At 27.2% G+C, this 22,910-nt stretch overlaps 1 protein-coding gene across 4 annotated transcripts in view; it reads left to right on the top strand.

Moving 5' to 3' along the window:
* Window positions 1-22,910, top strand: part of LOC112679819 (peptidyl-prolyl cis-trans isomerase CYP95-like) — a 111,336-nt gene that overhangs the window by 63,132 nt on the left and 25,294 nt on the right. For 3 of the 4 annotated variants that reach the window (XR_003148258.1, XM_025549739.1, XM_025549740.1), the window contains 2 exons: window positions 8,909-9,048; window positions 11,279-11,441. Coding sequence is in view for 3 of the 4 variants with exons in the window: in XM_025549739.1 (XP_025405524.1) it covers window positions 8,909-9,048; window positions 11,279-11,441 (303 nt within the window). In the remaining variant the exon portion in view is untranslated. The remainder of the gene's footprint in view (window positions 1-8,908; window positions 9,049-11,278; window positions 11,442-22,910) is intronic. The other variant, XM_025549741.1, reaches the window with a different exon arrangement.

Genomic DNA, 22,910 nt, shown 5'->3' with positions numbered 1-22,910 from the left:
CCGAACGCGGGACAACAAAAGCATAGCGTACCGTCGCGCTGAACCGGTGCGTCCCAATATACATACATACCACCACATACACATGCTGTAATTTTGCATGTAAGATAATGAAACCGGTGGGAATGTCTCAATAATCATGTCCGTAATTGATAATAAAAATACGTATGATTTTACATTATCGTAAACATTTAGGTGAGAAAAAACATATGGAAATAGGTATAATTGCGATGTGATTATCAAATTTTTTCCCCTTTCTAGTTGTATTTTGTATTGTTGGAAACACTTGTCTGAAATATTATAGTTTATCCTGATCTAAAACATTACTAAGGCACTATAAAAGGTGAGTATGATCGTCCACCATTTTGCGACAATTGATACATAGTGATAACAGATTCAGCCCATTCAGCTGAACGTCTTATTATATGATTTTGATTTATATATTGTGCGTGAAACCATAAAATTCTATAAGAAATGGGTGGTTGTATAGCGATAAACTGTTCGATTTCACTTTGTAAAGGTTTTCGTCTTTTTCAGTTTCCAATAAGCGAGGTGCATTTGGTATATCAAACAATGTTGGTAAAGTATTTGGTTTTAGTTTTTTAACACCATCCAGACGATGTTGTTCGAATTGACCTTCTTCGAAATGGATCTATTGGAATACCTAAAAAATATAAAATAATAAATAATAACTATGTTCTAGAGAAAACGACAAAAAATATTAACATTAATAAATTGTATAAATACATTATGATTAATGCTTCTTAAGTTTAATCTAATACTTACTTCACACAACTCAGATGAATTTGTAGGCTGCCATTTGTCACGGTGATAATTTTGTATCCAAGTTTTCGTCTTTTAGGGTCTCTTGGTAACCGAAAAAGACGAAAACCTTTACAAATTAAATTCGAACAGTTTACTGCTGTACAACTACCCATCTTAGGTGATATATTATACAAATTATATTCACGATAGGATTTAAAAATTATATATATATATATCAAACTTAATTAGTTTTTAAATGTAATGTAGTGTAATGTAATGTAAATAAAATGTGTCGGTGTAAATCATATAAATTTTTTAGTTTTACTAACGAAAACGTATCTGTAATATCTGTATTCTGTATGTTTTGATAGCAATAATTGGTAATCATTTGTCGCAAAATGGCGGACGATTATACCTGCTTCAATAGTGTCTTAACATTATCAGTTTATAGACATTTCAAACAAGCGTGTAGCTCTTATCATTAATTTACTATTAAATATAAAAATGTATGTACATTACAATTAGGGATGTGAATTCCAATTCATTCTGCTAAATTGAATCTTTCAACTCAGTTCAATGTAATGAGTCGAATCAAAGAGTCAACTCTCAACTCTTCAACTCTTTTTTTGAATCAGATTACCACTACTCTAATCAACTCTTCAAGTCTCGACTCTTGATTCCACTCACAAGTTCACAGTCCATATTCGTGAATAGCTTATCGCATATGAAACTAATTATGACTATAAGCGTACAACGTTACGAATTTTTCTCAGAAAGTCAGAAATCTTGTTTTAAGAAACAATAGAAATATTAAAAACCAAAACCGAGGGAAACTATTGTTTAAGTTGGTATTACATTTTCAGTTTGGATTCGCAAACCGTTATCAAGGGAGTTAAGAGTCGAGAGTCGTGTAACTACAGTAGTACAGTTGTAAGTTATGAGTTTAACTGAGTCACCGAGTTTCCAACTCTTGTAAAACTGATTCGACTCGTCCAGTTTATTTTTAAGATTTGACGTACTGAGTCGACTAGCTCATGAACTACATATCCCTAATTACAATGTACATGGGGACTGAAAGGGCTAAATATTAAATATATAAAATACATAATATTAAAAGTAATATTTATTCTTCACATAGTAATTGTTAAACTTTGAACTAACCTCAGATGAAGATGTTATATTAGGCTGTGTTATGAAAAACTGTCATTCGCCTAGTTTTTGAAATTATTTCTGTATTTTTTTTTAACTTTTTCTTTTGCCAATTTACGTTTAAATCTGCACCACTCATATAAAATCGCTTTAATTTATAACGATCTTCTTCAATTTTTAAATTATAACACTATTCATTGGTTAATAACTTATAATATAAGAAACAACTACTGGAGTCTGTAACTGTTGTAGGTATACACAACTAATATTAACAAACGTCTGAATTGCAATAAGTGTAACGAACAAATAACGATAATTTACCTATAGACGGATGGTCTGTAATGTGTATTTTATGCTATATCCAAAAACTAATCTCATAATTCTGACGGTAAATTATTGTCATTAACCATCGTGTTTACTACATTTTGGCGCATAATTCCAGACCCACGCATGTATATTTAGAAACACATTTATTAATATTCTTACAATCGAAGGTGCACACGGACGGCATAAAAACCTATCTTATCTAGATTTTTAGACACCGTTCATTATCAATAAACGCGAATACATTTATTATTTAGTTATTTTTATTATTTATTAGTTAGTAAAATTACATTTTTGAAATGTCCAAATAAAGTTCAATATTATTTAATTAAAATGTGTAAATATAAATAAAATATTTTTTCTGTATCCTAATTTAAATATAAAATTGCGGAGGCCCCTAGGCTATCGCTTGGTTACCCCTGAGCTGCAGCCAACTCAGCCCTCCCCTAAATCCGGTCCTGACTAGCCGTAACATATATGTATAATAACCATTTTTGTTTAATGGATTCTAACAGTATAGTTCTTTTGGAAAGAGTTAGGGCATTTAATTACAATATAAATAAAATTTTTTGTTTCAACTCATTATCCTGCATTATATATAATTACAATGAATCCATTTGTAATATGAATAATGTTATTGATACATAGTGAAATAATGTTCAGATATGAAATTGATTTTAGAATGTTGATTACTGTTCGAGATTATTAAGATTATTAATAGATTAATTAGATGATTAGATCATTACTGTTCATACAAAAAATAATAAAAGTTCAGAGGAAATCACGTCGTGATTAGAATTATTTAATCAAAAAATGTGTGTTCTCTTAAATTTTAAATTTCTAAAATAATTAGGCGATGGTCCAGTAGTTTCTATTAATCAAAGTTACGCTTTTCATAATATTTGTCTATAAAACCAAACTTTTACTACCGATGTTTTAGTTACTTTAATTTACCAACAGCGTTAAAACTGCGGTGAAGTATATTACTGAAAATAGAACATAATTATGTCCATAGTCTATAATTCAATAAAAATAATGAGCATCCAATGATTAAGGACACTTATTTTTCATAAATTATACAATCATTCGGTTTAATACTATTAAAGAAGTTCTGTCATTATTATAGCCATATATTCAGGGGCGTAGCTACCGCTGTATCTGCCGTATTAATTAATAAAAACTTGCCAAATTTTTTTTTATTTCAGAAATGACAATAGTCAAAAAAAGCAATTTCTTTTTTTCCCCCATAAAGCGTGCGTTCAAAAGTTGGCAACATCCTATATCGGTTATCGCGAGCTGCGGGATTTCCTCGTTTAAGTAATTTACTTCAACGGGGGAATCCCACAATATTCGATGCAGGGCCGGATTAAGATATTCTGCGCCCCGGGGCAAACCTACCTAAAATTAAGAACTACTTTTTAATAATACATAAACATAACATTGTTTTACTATAATTTGGCATTTATTAAATAATATTAGAAATATATTAAAATTATATGATAACAATCTTTTTAATATTACTATATACCTAAACAATAAACAATGTAAATACATTTATTAAAATAACAATTTTGTAATCATGATTTAATTTAATTTTAATTAATTTATAAAAATGATATATAAAATACTGGGATTAACTATGTAAGTAAATAAAAATATAATTTATAATATATTTTTATACGTTTGAATAATCGGTCGCAGTTGTCGGTGGAAATGTTATCTATATTATATAGTCCTTTAATAATTATTATTATTATTGCGTGGACACTGTGACTGTATTTCAGATATCGGTAAATTCGTGGAAACGCGTATGTGAATTTGCGCGCCGTGTACACTGTCGTAATCGCTAATAGTTTTTTCACTCTAAATGGTACCTACAATATTTCAAAACTTTGCGCCTTTAAAATCTTGCGCCCGGGTGCAGATGCCCCTCTGCCCCCCCCCTTTAATCCGGCCCTGATTCGATGTACATACGATACGATGATAAACCACGGAGAGCAGTGTTTGACGCGTTTTATTTAATTGTGCATTACATTGTAATACAATACAAACAATTGTTCTTCTGGTTTAGTAGTATTAGTAGCGATTTGTAAAAAACAATGAGTGAAAGGAAAAGAGATTATCCCAGGGGAGTTACGAAAAGAAAAAGTAAACAAAAAGGGAGGAGGTCATAAAAAAAGTGCCCAAAATGTCTTCATTTTTTCAGACACCAGCTCCTGTAAGTGATTTAGATTGCAAAGGTGAGTATTACCCAACCCATTTATCTTATCTACCTGTAACGAAGGGTGAATATTGTTTTTAGGGTTCCATACCTCAAAACAAAAAAAACTGAACTCTTACTTACCTATAGGATCGGCTGATTCCCGTTTCCACCTAAAGTAAACCTTTCCCTTTTCCATCAATACCCGTTTCCACCAAAAGTGTATCTTCCCTTTTCCACCAATATCCATTTCTACCAAATGAGATATTGATCATGTTTTTACCAAAACAATTGTATGCTACGATTAAATTAAAAGCTATAGCACAGTAATAATTTTATTTAACTTATACTATTAATTCAATAAATGTAAGGCATTATAATATAATATAATATTATACATTATTATATTCGATTATATTTTAATATATACAACATAGGTTGGAAAACGTTAAATTTTATTTAAAAAAATGGTCAGATATAAAAATGCGAAAAAAAATATATATTATGGTATAAGATACCTTAGTTATGTAAATTGTAATTATATATAAAATTAGTTGATATTTGTTAATTGATCAAATGAAAAATTTAAAGTTCTTTAGCATTAGTGTTTTATTTCCACGTTTACTTTCGATAACTTAAGCCATCATTGAATTATAAATTTTAAAATTTACGTTTTATTTTAACACAAACCCAGTTGTAACTGTGCCATAATTTCACTTGTTCATAAATTATTTGATTATTTAGATATTATCATGATTAATCGACATAAAAGCACATACATAAATACAATAACGGTTTAACATACAATTAAATACCATAAAAGTACAATATACATTGATTATATATAGTGTGTATATTTATATATGTTTTACATCAATCCGAAAAAACTCATGAAAAGTATAGGTATTCTATCTCATTTGGTGGAAACGGATATTGGTGGAAAAGGGAAAGATACACTTTTGGTGAAAAAGGGAAAGGTCTACTTTTGGTTGAAACGATCAGGCCCGTGTGTAGTTTTTTTTTAAAAGTCCGATCCGACCATGCCCGTTTATAAATAAAAAGTTTTCCGGAGGTAATAACAGCATGCTTTTTATTCTTGACCCTTCCAGTTACAACCGCAATTGCTGAAAGAAGTTTTTCAAAATTGAAACTGATAAAAAATTACCTAAGAACTTTGATGGGACATAAACACCTGTCAGACCTGTCGCTATTGACCATAGAGGCAGAAACTTAAGAAAAACTAAAGACATCATCAGCTATAAATGATTTAATTTATTTTAAACATATTATAAACTAAAAAGTTCATTAGAATAATAAAATAAAATATGTAAGCATTATTAATACCTTATTTATCACCTTATTTATCACAGTATTTGTTTTAAAATATAATAACAAATATAAAGCAGCAATGTATTATATTATACATTCAATGTATTTATTTTTATGGAAATAATGTACTTTTCTATACTATGTCTCTAATTTTCGTCTTTGACATTCGGTTAATATTCAAAGTCTTAGACATTTCTGACAATTTTAGACTTTTGTTATTTTATTAAACTAATGTTATTTTAACTTGGTTTTATTAATTTAATATATTAGACATCAAACACATTCATTACTGTCAATAGTTATTTTGATAAATTTTTCTTATTAAAATGTAAATTATATTGTATATTTAAATCGCTTGTACTACAAAGGAAACAATTAATTAAAAATGAACTTTAAATTTACTCAAAATCATATTTCATGTTGATTTTACTCCAATATTAAGTTTTTTAAATACATACTGTACATAATAATTATGAATAGCAAAATCGATTAAATTATTCGCGTGTTTCCTGATCTTTGTTTTTTTTTATTTTTTATCTTGTATTGAAATTATAATGAAGGTTCTGATTTATTAGTGAATTTCAAATTCACCCGGTTGACTACTCATTTATTTTTTTTGTACGTAGTAAAGATAGTTGCTGTCTGTGAAAATTAAAAATAACTAATATTTATTAAATTATTTTTATATTAATCAATTAATATTCGTTTGCTAAGGAAAAAATAAAAAATACTTATGAAGGGTTCTTAAAATCAAAACCACTTTACTTCTTTTCAATTTTTTAATTTTTTTAATAAAAGAAAAATGTTAACGCTACTGCATTAATATATTTCAACATCAATATTAAAAATGGTACATAATTATAAATAGGAAAAAAAAATTAAATATCAAAGAAGTTTATTATTTTCTGAATAGCAAAAATAAATCCAAAATCAATTTTATTAAAAAAATATGTGGTGATTTTCCGACCAGGAGTTATTAAAATGCTTGAAAATGTCAATATCATTTTTTACAGTATCATCCTATGTTTAATTTACAGTTTATCTTTAAAGTTCTGAGAAACTTTTGTAGCAATTTTCCTGCAAAATAATAATGTAGATATAAGTACTATTAAACTTAAAATATTTTAGTCGGCATTCTTTTAATTATCTTAGTTTTAAATCAATTAAAGAATAGATCTTACATTTTTGATCAATGAAAAATAAATTATTAATATAACTGTTATTTTAAAAGTAGGAAATACAAAATTCAATATCAATATTCAACTTACTCAATACATTTCATTTTTTTCTTATTAATGGACCCTTAAATGTATGATATACAATAATTTAATAATATCAATTATAATATATAAACATATACATTTATCTTTCATTGTTTTACAAAATATATTTAAAAAAAATATTTCTGTAGTTCATAAACATGTTTAAAACATTATCTGTTTTCTTGATAAATGTTGTATTTCAATTTATTGTCACTTTCAAATTATAATATCATTATGTTGTTTCAACTTTATAAATTTGTAGTTACCTATTAATTTAATTATGTATTTTTATACATTTTTAAATAGAAGATTAATTTAATATTTATTCAAATATTTTTATGTTTTTTTTATTTTTTTTTATTTTTTTTTTATATCAATCATAATATGTCAAATATCAAAGAAAACTGAAAATTTGGTATTGAGATAAGTATTGAACAAACATTACCTTTACTGAGGGAAATAATTTTTTAAGTTTTTTTTTTAATATTTTTTATTGTCTTAAAAAATGTACTTTGAATTTATTATCAACATTTTTAACTGTTAAATCGCCTAGAACATAATTTACGTGTTTTTTCTCGTATCATTTATATTTTACCTCCTATCAATCAAAACTAAAATGTACCCATGTGTACCTTACATACGATATGTTTAAACGTAATTTTTCATATTTTTATGTTGACAATTATTCTTCAAGAAAAATACAGCATCTTAGTTGTATTCGAAGGAATAAATAATGCATAATTATGGATACTACGATTTATATACGTTTTCGGGTAATAATTATGTGAAATATAAAATGTTTACGAAAATATTTACAATAATAAACTGCATAAGTATACAATAATAATTCAAAAATATTCTATGAATTTAAAATCGAATATTTACTTATATATAAATGAAACATTATGGCCTCTTTTACCTGTTTTTGTTGGAAACTTCATGGTTATGTGTGTTTTTTATACATGAAATATTTTACATCCATAATATCTAATGTTATCAGGATATTATAATTATACTGTCATAAACAATGATTTCGAACTTATAATAACATTAAGCATTGAAATAGGATTTAGTATAAAAACGTTCCGTAAAACGAAGAGTTCGAGCAAAATGAGTTATTTTGCTTATTTTGAGCGTTTTGTTTCGTTGTATACACGTAGATACATTATAACGATTTTTATTCTAATTTTATCAACATAATATATCATTTATGAGTACATGACTCATAGAGATAGGTACATATTGAGTTCTATTATCAATGATAGTTACACAAAATAATAACTTGTATTGCACTAAGTACAAATGTTTAATAATTACATGACAATGCAATCAAAAAATAATTGTTTTATTAAATTATATTAGTAGCAGTATAAACAGTAGTAGTATTAATATAGATTTTCAATTTAAATTTTTATGAAATATATTTACTACAGTGTTTATGCTGTTATTAGTTATGTAATAATCTAAAAGTTTTTATGATCAGTTTGAATCATGAAAAAAAACGCATATTCACTATATTATTATATAAGAGAATTGAAATTCCCAAACTCTAATAATAATTTTTGATTTAGAGCAACAAATATTAAGTTATTTAAAAATTGTTTTCATGATTACTAAATTTTACCTGAAATGCAAATCGATCAAGATAAATTAATTTTACAATACTATTTGCTTTTATAAGATTAATACTCATATAGAAAATAAAAATATAAAAATATAAAAATATAAATAAATGAATACAATATAATAAATTTTATATTTTTAAACTTGCATTGTACATTGTAAGATATATAAGAAAATAATATTATGTTCTATACATTTTAGATATTAATATAGCTCAAGACATTAATAAAGTTAATATAATTGATCTAATTTTTTTTAGGAAGTGGATCTCCAAAAGGCACTCTGAAAGATACTCAAAGAAGTTCATCACCACATAAGAACGCACAGTATTCACAAAAACAGGGGTTTCCCGATGATTCAAGGAGAGCTAGCAGTAGTGTGAGCCAAGTAAGAATATCGGTTGGTTTTTTGAATTTTAAGTTCTTTAATAATCATTTTATTTTATTATGTAATGGTATATTTATGTTTAATTTATTGAGAACATTTTGTAGGAATAGTATTACGGGTATTAATATTAAGCAAAGTAGAAACTTCATAATTTACTTCTTAATAATATAATCTTTTAACTTTCGTTAATTTTAATTCCGAGAAACATTCACATAAAACAACATTTAGAATAAAATCACCTTGTCATTCCAATATTCAGTTGTAATTATTTATAGAAGTTATTTTCTTTCGGTTTCAGCTCAATTGCTCCTGGACAGCATAACAATTGATCTGTCGGAAGGTTTGACGGGCTATACTACGTTCCGTTTACTGTCATTTTTCAAGAAAAATCCTTTGATCATATCTTTAGAAAAACGATTTAGATTTAATTTTGGCATAATACATATATTCTATCACAATGACAACCAATAGAATTGAAATTGTATGAAACCATTATCCCTGAATACTGCACTGATTGAGAAATCGTGTAAACACCACAACGAATTAATTGAATATTAACAAAATATTTAACAAAAGTTATTCTATTTATTAATTATGGAAATCATTTTCGTTAGAAACCGACGGAAATATCTTGAATTAAGAGGTAAATCAATGGCTTTTAAAAAATAGTAATAGTTTTTATCTATCATATGATTCAGAAGAAGCTGTTGAGAAATTGGTTTATGGTTGACGACTATTATATTTTTTAATATGTTTTCATTCAAACATCAATAAGGTTAATTATTTAAATTTTTGTTTCCTATTTTAATTTATTTAACGAGTGTTAAAATATATCAGTTTAACATTATTTTCATTACAAATATGTTATTATTATACGCCAAAGAAAAATTATCTTCAAAAAATTAATTCATCCAATTCTCATGGATAAAGGTTTATTTTTAACAAAGAAATACAGTTTTTTTTTTTTTTTAATTATTATTTAATGTCACCGTAAAATGCCATTAACCTTAAATGTATTTTGCAATTTATTTTTTGCTTGTTGGGTGGTGAAATATTATTCTTTGTAAACAATGTGTGACCCTCACTTTAGCCAGTCATCGATGTTATCGCTCATTTATAACATAATTTTAATGATATTTATTGATAAATTATTGGTAATCATTATCATTACATGATTACATTAAAAAAAAAAAAAAAAAAAAAAATGAAAATATTATAATTTAAAATTTTTCTTGGTGAGTTTGGTAATTTAATACAATTTTTATGTACCCGATAAGTGATTATTTTGGTATTATTCTTATAATTATAATCATATTGAATCAGAATAACTTAAATTTTCAATTATTAAAAGAACATACGTTTTGAAGACACCAAATATTTGTATTTGAATAGATCTACGTGAAATTGATGTTTTGATAACTATGACTTTAATAAGTACAAAAATATTGAGATTTTATGTACAACAATCATGCTTAATTATTTCGTCTGAATAAATTAAACGATATTTACTTTTATTTTGTTATAAATTTAAGACAGCTTTATAGAATTTTATACGAACACAAAGAAATATTTTTATTATATATTATTAAATTTATAAAAATTAATAATTATATTTAATATTATAAAAAGATCCTAAAAACAAATGTTACACGATAAGAAGAGAAATAATGGATTTATTTAAATTAAGGAACACATTACAACTAATAATAAAAAAAAATAATGATAAGTTTAGTGTTAAATTTTCATTTTTGCATTTGAAAACTAATATCAGAATATAGATAATTTAGCCATATTTTTAATGTAAATTACTACATTGAAGTATTTCTGTTTGGATATGAAAAAAGGAAAATTAATGATTTCCTTGACACACAGAAAAGGAACGATTTTCTAGATATGAGCGAATTATTAGGTAGAGAATATCAGGGAGAAAAAAATTTAGTTTGAATAGCAGGTGGTTGTACCAAATTGTATTAAAGGGCTCGCGCTATATCCAGGAAAACTCCTGAACAATATTTTTTCTTTTCGAATGAGGAAGCGATTTTGTCAATTAACGTATGAACTTGTTGGATTGTGGAGTGGCTAGTGTGGAACTTGAAATATTATAAATGTAATGCCCTACTTTTCTCCGTTATTGTAATATAATATTTACTTTTATCGCTTTATAATATATTTCTATGATAAATGGAATTTGACAATGATGTGTTCTATTGGTTTATACATTCTTAAGTTCATGTTTCCGCAGGTTTCCGGTGACGAGAGGAAACGTCTGTGCGAGCATGTGAAGCCTTGCGACAGTGGCCTAACCGTCTATGGTTCGTTGACATATCAATTGAACCACGCCAACATGGAATCGACAGGCATATTCGATTTTATTATTAAAGCGCTGAGCATCATACACAGAACGGGTGAGTGAATTTTAATGTGCCCACACAAACCACCAATATATTTACAGAAAATATTTTTATATCGATAAATGAACCATCCTTTAGGGATCTTAAAACCGATACTGATATTAAACCGAATATTGACTCTTGATAATAAATTTAATGTTTATGATTTTTTTTTAGTTTCCTCTCGAAGTTTTGTATGAAAAACAATTGTATCATATAGACTTATAACAGTATTTAATTCTAAATGTTGTCATTCATTTTTTTGTAGCTTCTTAAAACCGATTTTTGTTATGATGTAAATTGAAACAACTTTAAATTTAATTTATGCCCATCGTGCGTTTATAAATACGAAAATAAAAATCATAATAAAATATTGAATCATCAAGCGATCGAGCCCAACGTCTAAAAGGCGCGTACACACGAGCGAACAAAAATAATTAATAATCTCGTGTATATGTTTGTATACAAATAATATGTTTACAATAAGTTTGTACTGAAATAATATGGAAAAAAAGTTACTACTCTTACGGGTGTACTGTGCAATATGTACCTAATGTACGCCTGGAAAGTTTTTTTATTTAGTTTTTATTTTTAAAATATTCTACTACTTTCTATACTCCGTACATACAGTGTTTGACATTTCAAAATTATATTTTATTCGTATAGAATAGTTACACAATATTCCGAAAGTGTTTTCGTGTATTACAATTTTACAGCCACCACGTCATATAATATTACGACGTTGTTTATAGTTTAGAGTCTAGACTTTGAATAATATTTAAACGTATATATTATCACAACGAATATGTGAAATGTTTGTAATGGTAATAAGACATTTACTGTCTGGAAAAAATTACAATTATGGTGAGAGTCCAGTAGCTTCGGCAAAGATTAAAACACTCATAGATCAATTGGTAATGACTGTCGGACTTAATCAATATTAAAATATATTAAAACGATATAGTGTTCAATGCATCATAATGTCGCACCCGAGTAACAGACGTGATAATATCCATGATCTGGATTTGAATAGAATTAGAATAATAATGCACCATTCCCACAAGTTTTCTGGTTATTGAATGTTCCACTTTAAAAACCCAAAAAGTCGACATTTTTTTTTTATTTGTTATGTAGTTACCAAGGTTGAGCAATAACGAGTTAAAAATTTAAATTCAAAATTAAATTATTATGTTAAGTTAATATAAACTGAGTTTATTATTCGTTACTTTATTTTGGAATTAACTTTTAATTTAATAAGTTATTTTTTTAATGTAATAACGTTTTAATTTAAGTTAATTTTATACAGAAATTTATTAAGTTTACATTAAGTAAGACATTAAGTTTAATTTTTATATAAAACAATTATCCATGTAATTTTGTTTTGCTTCATTGAACCTTGATTGTATATTTTCAGAAATTAAATATAAACAAAAGAGATTAATTTAAGATGGAATATAGTCAGTGGCGTGGTGACAAAATCTCAGACCCTGGCACAATTGTATAAGACCTCGCACCCACCTTTACAAGAATAACACGCTCTCCTTAAACTATATTTCTGTGTACTGTATACAATTGACTGACAGATTATTATTGTTATTATTGTAAAAAGTCCATGATCAGCTTCTGGTGGTGATTTATGTTATAAACACTGGTTAATTTATTATTATTCTGAGGCGCCTTGTAAATTCAATGTTTGCATATTATTACTGTTGTTATTATGATTAATAACAATCATCCATTTTATGCCTTGTTGTTGTTTTTCAATCATTAACGTCGAATCGTACGATCGGTCTTTGATATATTTACCCCGCAACCAAACGCGAGTCTTGGATCCATTTACAAGTATAAAGTTATTCGAGAAAAATTTACTTTTATGGATTTTTACCCGCGAAATATTTTCTATTTCACATTAAATTGAGAATGAACTTTTGTGTTCGTATTTTCACATCTACAATTCCCTTTAATTTTACGTACTGAGCTAGATTTATGGTTAACGTGGTAAAAAAAATAAAAAAAAATGGCGAGCGTTTATTTTGTATTGCTTTAATTTGGTTTTAAATTCATTACCTTCATTACCAAGTTTATTATAAATATTTATTTGAAAATAAAAAAAAAATTAGGACTGATGTTCTATCAAGTGTATGGCAGGTACCTATAATAATAATAATCATTTGTCAGATTGTTTTAATAAATCAGATTTAGTGGTTGCCGAAATTCGCAAAAAAAAAAAAAAAATGTTAAAAAAAAGTCGTTATCATTATTAAATTTAACACCAACGAAAGAACTTTATATCCACTGATTTCATAAAAACAACATTAGGTACTTGTCATCCGGTAGATTTGTAAAGTGCGTCCGAAAAAAAACAGTGCGCTCGGGGATAAAAGTAATTCGAATTCTATTTCGAGTCCTATATTTATTCGAACGCGTATCCAGCGTAAGAAAAGCGTTTCAAACGCGTATTCGGAACACGAACAGAAGAGTAGCATTATTCGGAAGTCCGACACTCCCGTTAGCGTGATGTTGCCAGCGTGATGTACCCGGAAAACGCGTACCGTCTCACACTCGAACAACTATTGAACGTCTTCTTTGTTCCTCGGCGTTCAAAAACCGTCAACCGACGACCGGAGAAATCCGTAAGCACTCTCGTAACGATTCGATCCCGTCGTGCAGGCAGGCCTGACGAGAAGAAGGGGAAAAGGGATGGTTTCCTCCGGTCCAGAATTTTTGAGAGGGTCCGAAAATTAGGGACTACAAATGATCAAAAATTGAACACAATTAATGATCAAAATTTAACGAACACTGCAGAAAAAATTAAGATATACCTAAAAATTTACCCCTGGGCCCGGATTTCTCTCTCCATGGCCCTGCGTGCAGGTCCTGCCGACGGAACGGCGTGTCGTAAGGGTCGTGCTATGCACTGCGTATTATTACCATTGTCACCGTCGGTGGTAGTCAGACCCGAATGGCCGAGTTCTCGGGAAAAATGCGAACGCGAGATTTTCAAACGAAAAATTCGGTCATTACGTCCAGCCTCCCGCGTTTATTTGTTTGTTCATGTCGACATTAATAATTTCGATTGCGTCGTCGCGCAGCATTCCTGTCACGTTTGTGTACCGCGACTACTGATGGTCCCCCACCGTACCGTTCACTGCGACACGTACACCTGAACTTGCGAACGTTTTCACGCCACAGACTCGTCCGAACGAAATCCTATAAAATTGCTACACGGCGAAATGTGCTGTTTGCCCGCGGCACGTCGTACGGTTTTGATCGGTGGTTATACGCATTATTATATGGGTTGAAATACGCTTATTTTATCCACCCTCTTCCTCCTATCGCCCTATACACATCCGACTAGGCGTTTGATTTGCGGCTTGTTGGACCACGCGGACAATCTTGTCCACAGCGAATAATTCACGAAAACAACCGAAAAATCTAGAAAAATCTGGTCGTAGGCTCCGGAACAGGGCCCTAAAATAACGGACCAAGTTATTACGCTGTTGTTATTGTTATGTTGATATAAACGTAGTTCCTACATGAATAACCAATGCTTTACGCTTAATATAGTTTAGAATTTAACATGAAATTATTGCATGTATTCCGCGGTAATAACAACTGAGTTTACCGTTTTACTTAAAAATTAACCTCGGTTTTAAAGTTTATAATGAATAAAAATGGCTTTCAACTATAAAAGCTTTTAATTCACAGTTTTTTCGGACTAACGTCTTGACGATAAAATTCAACAGAGTACAATAGATGAATATGCTTCTGATGTTGAACTGGATAATCTTATTTTGATGTATTTGCCGCATGTCTTGAGCTCCAGCTATAAATCCTACATTTTAATCTACATACTGCATACTTAATTTTAAGGGTAGGAGGTCAAAAGTGTATGCTTTTTTGTTTAATAAATAGAACATGTGTTTCTAGTTTAACCTCTATTATTTTAATCGATTGAATAAAAAAAAGTTTATATAACTAAATATTTTCTATAAAAGTCTTGCCAAGGTTTTGCCACACAATTCCTTGCCAACGTATTTATACTGCATACTAAATAAATACGGATAGCATTGAATTGAATTTCTTTTATATGTTTGAATTAAGTCATTTTTATTATCTTAATGTCTTCGAATTGAGTCCGTTTGGATAAGATAACGTAAGTCAGTAACGATATTAAACCTCGCACATCATTTTATATCGGTTATTCATTAATAAGATAATATTCGTCAAGGGATCAATAGTTATGTGTTAATGCTTTTCAATATATTATTAATTATTTTACATCGCCAAGTTTGACATTTCTCTCTTTAAAAGAGTACGTACATTTTGAAATTAGAACTTACAGTGCAATTAAACAAATTTTAACCGACGTTAGAATGTTATCGATTTAATTTGAAGCAAGGTTGGTGCCGAACAATTCACAAGTTGAGTCTATCTAAGGAATACAAGTATATAGTAATTCTAAGAAAACTATATATCTCAAGTATTATTTTGGATTACCAATCTTAAACAAAAATGACATAGTTTAATGCTTCACAGAAGATTTGATGACAATAAAACTACGTGATGACGAACAAATTAAAAGTTTATATTTTAAATAATTACGTTGACGATGGTGATGCACAGTTTCCTCCCCAAAATTTGAAGTAATTTTCACAAATCGGTCTAACTAACAGTTGCGAAAGTTTTCATGCAAAATAAAATTTATATTTTCAGTCATGATATCCAAATATTTTTATTCTTATTGACACTTTTATAAGAATACAGCTAAAAGTACATACATTGCAAAGTAAATCAACAAAACCATGTAAAATAAAATTGGAATAAAAACAATTTTTATAGAAACATAAACAAATATTCAAATAAACTAATTTGCAGATTTGAATCTTCAAAATTAGTAACATTTAAATTTTTATCAGCAACTATTTAGGATGTGAACTAAAAATTTATATTAAATATTGGTTGGACTCAACTCTGACAACCCAAAAGTATTGTAGGATTCAATTAAATTTTACCGATAAAAATCAACTATTGAAAATAATTACTAAATTTAAAAGATAATATATCTATCGCTACCATCTATTTTGGAATACAAGAAAGAATAAGTTTAATACCCTATTATATTTCAAACAGTGCTTATACATTTCTGGAAAAATAGGAGGGGAAACAGTAACTTGTTTAGTGCCTGTACAACGTAACACTTACATTATACTCGTGTGTTATGTGTACCACGTATACAGTTTTCGAAGAGCCGACACTCGCAAACCGTCCAACGGTTCGATTCAATAATAATAATGCAATAGTTTTCCGTGAATAAAGGTTCTCAATGCATTCCTCTCCATTCGTTCACCAACCAAACAGAAACTCTCGAATTATCTGCATTATCGTTTAAGCTATACAGTTGCCGCCACCACCACTGTTCATCGAATAGCACGTAAAGTACAATATGCTGTTCGCTAAGCCATACAATATTGTCACAAAGTATATATGATAAAATGTATGATTTATATGTAAATTTTGATACAGTTAACCGTGAGAGCATTTCAAGTATCGTTAAACGGTGGCGCGATAATAATTCCGCGCGTTTATACCAATCGATTTTCAACAAAACAAAGTATTTCACCGTATTTTATTTTCTATTTATACGCGGGAAAATTTTTATAATATTTACGCGAGTCGTATACGTGTTCGAATTAGAATATTTGCAGACCGCGTGTTGAATTGTTTTGAACTCGAAATCATTCAAGTTTTCGCTATTTAACGTTCGTCGTTCCCTCTAAAAATATTAAAGGTTGTCTGGTAAATGTTCATATATGTCAATCATGGCGTCTTAAATTATTGATTTGTGTATACCGTGCATTAGCAATAGAACTAATAGAAGTTCATAGGTTGCATTTTTTCTTGAACTGTTCGAGAAAATAATTCTAACTCTGCAAAACATCAAATATTGGTTAGTATAACGATGCGAACACCGTACCCTTATACCCAGGAATGTATTTCAAATATTTATGGCTCAGGGTTAATATTTTTTGCCACACTCATCCCTAAAATTTTATTCTGTACCATTTATTGTTAAAATTTAGATACTTAATTTATGAAAAAACACAATTAACATAAGACATGAACAATATCCATTATTAGAGAAAAAAATAATAAAACTTATAATAAAAATATCCCAAATATTTATGATTTATAACTTTGGTCATGGAAAAATTAAAATTTACAAAAATCGAACAATAAAATCAAATATAAACTTAAAAAAAAAAAAAAAGGACAGGATTTTATACATGCAAATTCATTAATTATATCTGCATATTCAATTTTTTCGTAAATTAATTTTCAATGTTTACAATAAAAAACTGTTTAAACAATCCTCTGTTAATTGAGGTCGTAAGTAATTTTTAATACATTTTAATACTGAGAAATAACTTTTAGCAGAACAATTTGAAGCTGGAAAGCAAAAAAAATATTCTTGAAATTATGTCTTTGAAAGGAAATATATCACTTGTATAATTTTCCTTTAATAATATATGTGGAATTAATAAACACTTAAAACGTAGTTATGAAATTGACATTCATTAGAAAACCTTTCATTTAAATAATTATTATAAAATAGAAATGATTCAGATTTGGATTTGTAATCTGATTTACCTGGAAAAAAAATTAATTAATTTTTCCATCACCAAATTTATCAAAATTCAGCCATTCTTCAAAAGTTGCCAACAAAAGTTGTTTGTAACATATATTGTATGTTTCAATGGATTTTTAAAATAATTAATTTTTCCTAAATTCGATTCGAAATTTATATTATTACAATTTTAATTTGCGAAATGCTTCAACCTTGAAACCATGTCTTCAATATTATACGGTCTGAAATTTTGCATAATGTAGTTTTTTTTCAGTATTATTTTTCTGAAATCAATAATAACCAATTTTTGTAATAAATATAATATCGTTAATTATGAATAAGTTATTTATAAAAATATTTATGTTGCAGAATTGTATGTACAAAAAGTACTTGTTAAAATATGACTTTATATAAACAATTTACCGCGTTCGTTTAGTTAGTGATTTGTTTTTTATTGATTTTATTATAAATTATAAATTAAATAAATTAGATTGGTCGTATATTTGATCAAAATAGGATGAGTTTAGGAAAAAAATTAACTAAGTTATTTAAGTCGTCAATTTAAAAAGTTTATCTTGAACAAAAATAACATTTAACTTGTCAAGTCTTAAGTTAAGACGAAGTAAAATATCGATTTGGATCAGTTTAAATTTAATTATTACAATTTACAAAATTTACTTTAATTTTTGAGTTAAGAATCTGTCAAACTGCCAAAAACTTAATTAAATTAATGCGAACAACTTAAATATAATACAACGATTATTTGTAAACCAAAAAAAAAAGAATATTTAAATTGTTTACGATTTTCACGATAATTTACGAGTGCAGTAAAATTTTATATATATGTTACGGTAATAGTACGAATACTGGTGAAACCTAGGATTTACCTGTAAATTTTAGGTTTTACCTACTGTGATCGGTAAATGTCCGAAATTCGAACAATTGGTAAAACCTAGGATATACATTATTGCATGATCAAACCCCGAATGATTTTAGCAGTTCGGACTTTTACCAATGAGTTTTGGTAAATCTTAGGATTAACAATCAATGATTATAAAAGTCCGAAATTATATATTTTTTCTAATTCTGTGATAATTTTTACTTGTATTTATTCTTGTGCATTTGTGTTGATATCAATAGTTTTAATTTAATTTTTGACTGTGATACGAATTATAATAACAGTTTTAATCATTGTGTCTTCAATTATTAAGATTTGGAACAGATTTAATAGAAAATTAATTTAACAAATTGATAACGAGGCCAATTGCAGGAAGTAATTTTACGAGCAGTATTCGTTTTACAATTGTCACGGTTAGTATTAAGAGTATACACAGTATTCAATATGTCACTTACAATACGATTTTATGAAATTTTAAATGGTGTTGTGGAGTTAAAATATGTCAGAAATAATTTTTATTTAACTGAGGAAAAATATAATATATTTTTAAGAGAAGTTAAAGTAGCTAAATCTGTTAATGTGAAAAAAAAAACAGTTCACTATCGGCAATTTAAACGGTTTGATATTGTTAATATTACTAGTGAAAAAAAACTGATTGTTTTGATCAGGATAGTCGAATTGCACTCATTACCTATAAATAAATGGTCGAATTGCACTTGGACTGATAAAAGATAATAGTCGACGAATTATCGACGAATTAAGCCATTTAACACATACATCAAGTATTCACAGGTGGATGAAATATTGCATTTAATAATTTTCATAGTATCTATTTTAAATTTTTTTTTTTTAATAATTTCATTTAACTGTCAAACATTTTATATGTCGTTTGACATCGAAGGTAAATAATTGAAAATTAAAAAATACTGGAAATGCAAATCAACGTTCGTAGATATTTAAATTTGTATGAATATAAACATTAAAGGGATAAATATGTTTAAAAAGGGAACAATATCAATAATAACAAAAATATGATTCAGTATTGTGGTGTAAAAATAGTACTTTAACAAAGAACAGAAATATGTTTGTTTTATGATCTCAATTATATAAATAATATTTTTAAAAACAAATCACGATATCAATTGTAAGTTTTATATGTTGATTTAGCTGAAAATTAATATACAAATAAATTTAACTAATTTCTTATAAAACGTATTTAATCAAGCCAAGTTGTAAAATATGGGTTCAGAAACATATTTTATTATTATTTTTATAAAAATATATTAGGGATTTGCTACTTACTTTTAAAAATAATACAGTTGATTTAACATTTTTATATAAAATACTTAAGTTTATGATTAAATCCTAATTTATTTTAAATTATGCACAAGAAAATATATTTTTGAAAACAATAATTATTATTGATTACAATTGCTTCTGTATAAATCGTATAATGACTAAATACCCAAATATTTGGTTTTAATAATAATATATTACATTATGGTTTATATATCTAGGGCATAACATGCACATCATTTATAGTTAATATAAAACAATTATAATCAGGGTTCGTAAGTTCATACCCTAAAAAAATGCTTACTTAAAAAAATCTTAAATAATTTTTTAAATAATATGAATTATCCATTCATTTTTTTTATAGCTATAAGTTACAATTTTAAAAAATAGATTTTAAATACTATTTAATACTATTCATGAGCCTTAATGAACTGCGTATAATGTACGTCTTTGTCAGTAATTAATTTTAAATCTGAAACATTTGAAACAAATTTATTCATTATTAATTAAATGTATAAGTATCAAGAAGATAAGATAAGGAAAAATAATACAATTTCTATTTTTAATTATATATATATTTTCTATTTAGATTTTTGATAGATTCTAATAGAATGTTGTATAATATGCCCGATAAAATAGAAATATGCATAAATATGCTAAATATACAAAAACATGCCAAATATGCAAAAACATGCAAAATAAGATTTCACATATTTAACCGTGGTAACTTGGAATGGATTTCTATCTCATCTAGCATTAAATATAACTTTGCAAGATTGATATGCAAATGCATAAACTTATGAGCCTTGGTTATAATTATATAATATTTGATATTCCTAGTATAATATTAACAAACACCCGTAAGTAGCATTTTCTAATAAAAGTTTGATTTTACATGTAGATAAACCATATGTAGAATTTTAAATAATTTAAAAAAATATATAATGTACAAAAATATATTAAGATTTGTATTATATTAAATTATATTATTATTTGTTTTAATAAATCACGATTAATTTTATATAGTTCGGTATTGAAATAGTTTTAAGAGTACCTACTTATATAATAGTCTATGACCTAGTTAAATTAAAATATATTGTAATCGGTTTTAAATAATACTCTTAATAATAATACTTTAAATAAACAAACTCATTGAAACTTATAGTTTTTATTTGCACAATATCTGTTATAATTACACAACATTTAGAAGTAATGTACAGTAAAGTATTTGGTATATAATAATTAAATATTTGCAGATGAAATAGATACACTTTCTTGGCATAAGGGTAGATGTGATTATTTTGAATACATGATAGATTCTATTTTAGGTTGGTTCTACACATCTATGAATAAGTCATAGTTAAAGTTATCCGTAGGACATCTAAGTTAATACTATTCTACAATGTCTATATATCTCTAACAGAGGTGTATATATGGGGGGGCTTAGTGGGCTGTAGCCCCCCCCCCCCCGAAATTATAAGAAAATCTAAAAACTATTTTCATTGTCAATGAAACCCGCTGCAAAAGTCTTAGATTTCATTTTATTGATTTTAAATTCGTATTTTTATTCTGTTAAGCTTACAGCTCATAGATAAAATTTACCACAGGAAGTAATACTGAGAATCATAGAAACTATTTATAAACCTGTCGATAACAATCGATGATCAGTAAAGGGCTGGAGCTCAATGCATAATATGGCATGATTTATGGATCATCAAGACCTTCTACCTCCATAGACGCTTTAATTTCCTGTGATAAAACATTTTACCCTTATCTCTACCAAGCGCTGAAAATACTTGCCATACTTGCTGTGTTAACTGCATCTGCTGAACGCAGTTTTTCAACGCTGCGAAGGTTAAAAACATATTTGAGAAACTTGACTTCAGAGAATCGTCACGTTGTTTTGAATTATTAAATATTCATAGAAATATTTTTATAATTGATGTTATAGTTTTTGACAAATTTGCTAATAGTGGACGAGCCAAACGTTTAAAACTTATTATTTAGTACTTACTAGCTAAATACATTGTATAGATTGTAGTACATTTAAATCATAAAATTTTATTTTTTTGTTTTACTATATGAGTCATATAATATAACTATGTTTATAAATTTTGATCAGCCCCTACCGAAATAAAATTTTGGATACGCGCCTGATCCTTAATGATATTGGTAAAGTTATTGGTAACTTGTAAAGTGTTTTACTACTGAATGTATTATTATCAGATATTAAGTTATTTTACGAATTTTGTTGTTTTCCTACCAATCTATTTTAAATTCAAAATAAAAATTGTTTTGTTATTTTGTCTTTATATATTGAATGAATATGAATTTAATATTGACGGTGTACCGAAAATACGAAAATAACGTGTATTTTGAAATCGAATGGAGGATTTAGAAATGTGGGTTGATGACGAATTTTTATAAGATTTATATTAAAAATAAATATAATTTTAGAACTTTTATTTAGAATTGAATTTGAAGTAAAAAACGAACAGGTAATTGTAGCCTATAGGCTATGATGTTCTAAACTATACAACTATAATATTTCTCTTTTTTTTCAGAAGCCGTATCATAACTAAGGTGACTGTATATTTTTCTAGTCCAAACAGGACAAAAAGAATAAATACATTTTGATTGTATATACATTTTTTATTTAATA

This window comes from Sipha flava, unplaced genomic scaffold (genome assembly GCF_003268045.1).
Source record: "Sipha flava isolate LNK unplaced genomic scaffold, YSA_version1 168_pilon_pilon, whole genome shotgun sequence".
NCBI classification, from domain to species: Eukaryota; Metazoa; Arthropoda; class Insecta; order Hemiptera; family Aphididae; genus Sipha; species Sipha flava.
This window is presented reverse-complemented; position numbering and strand designations above follow the sequence as displayed.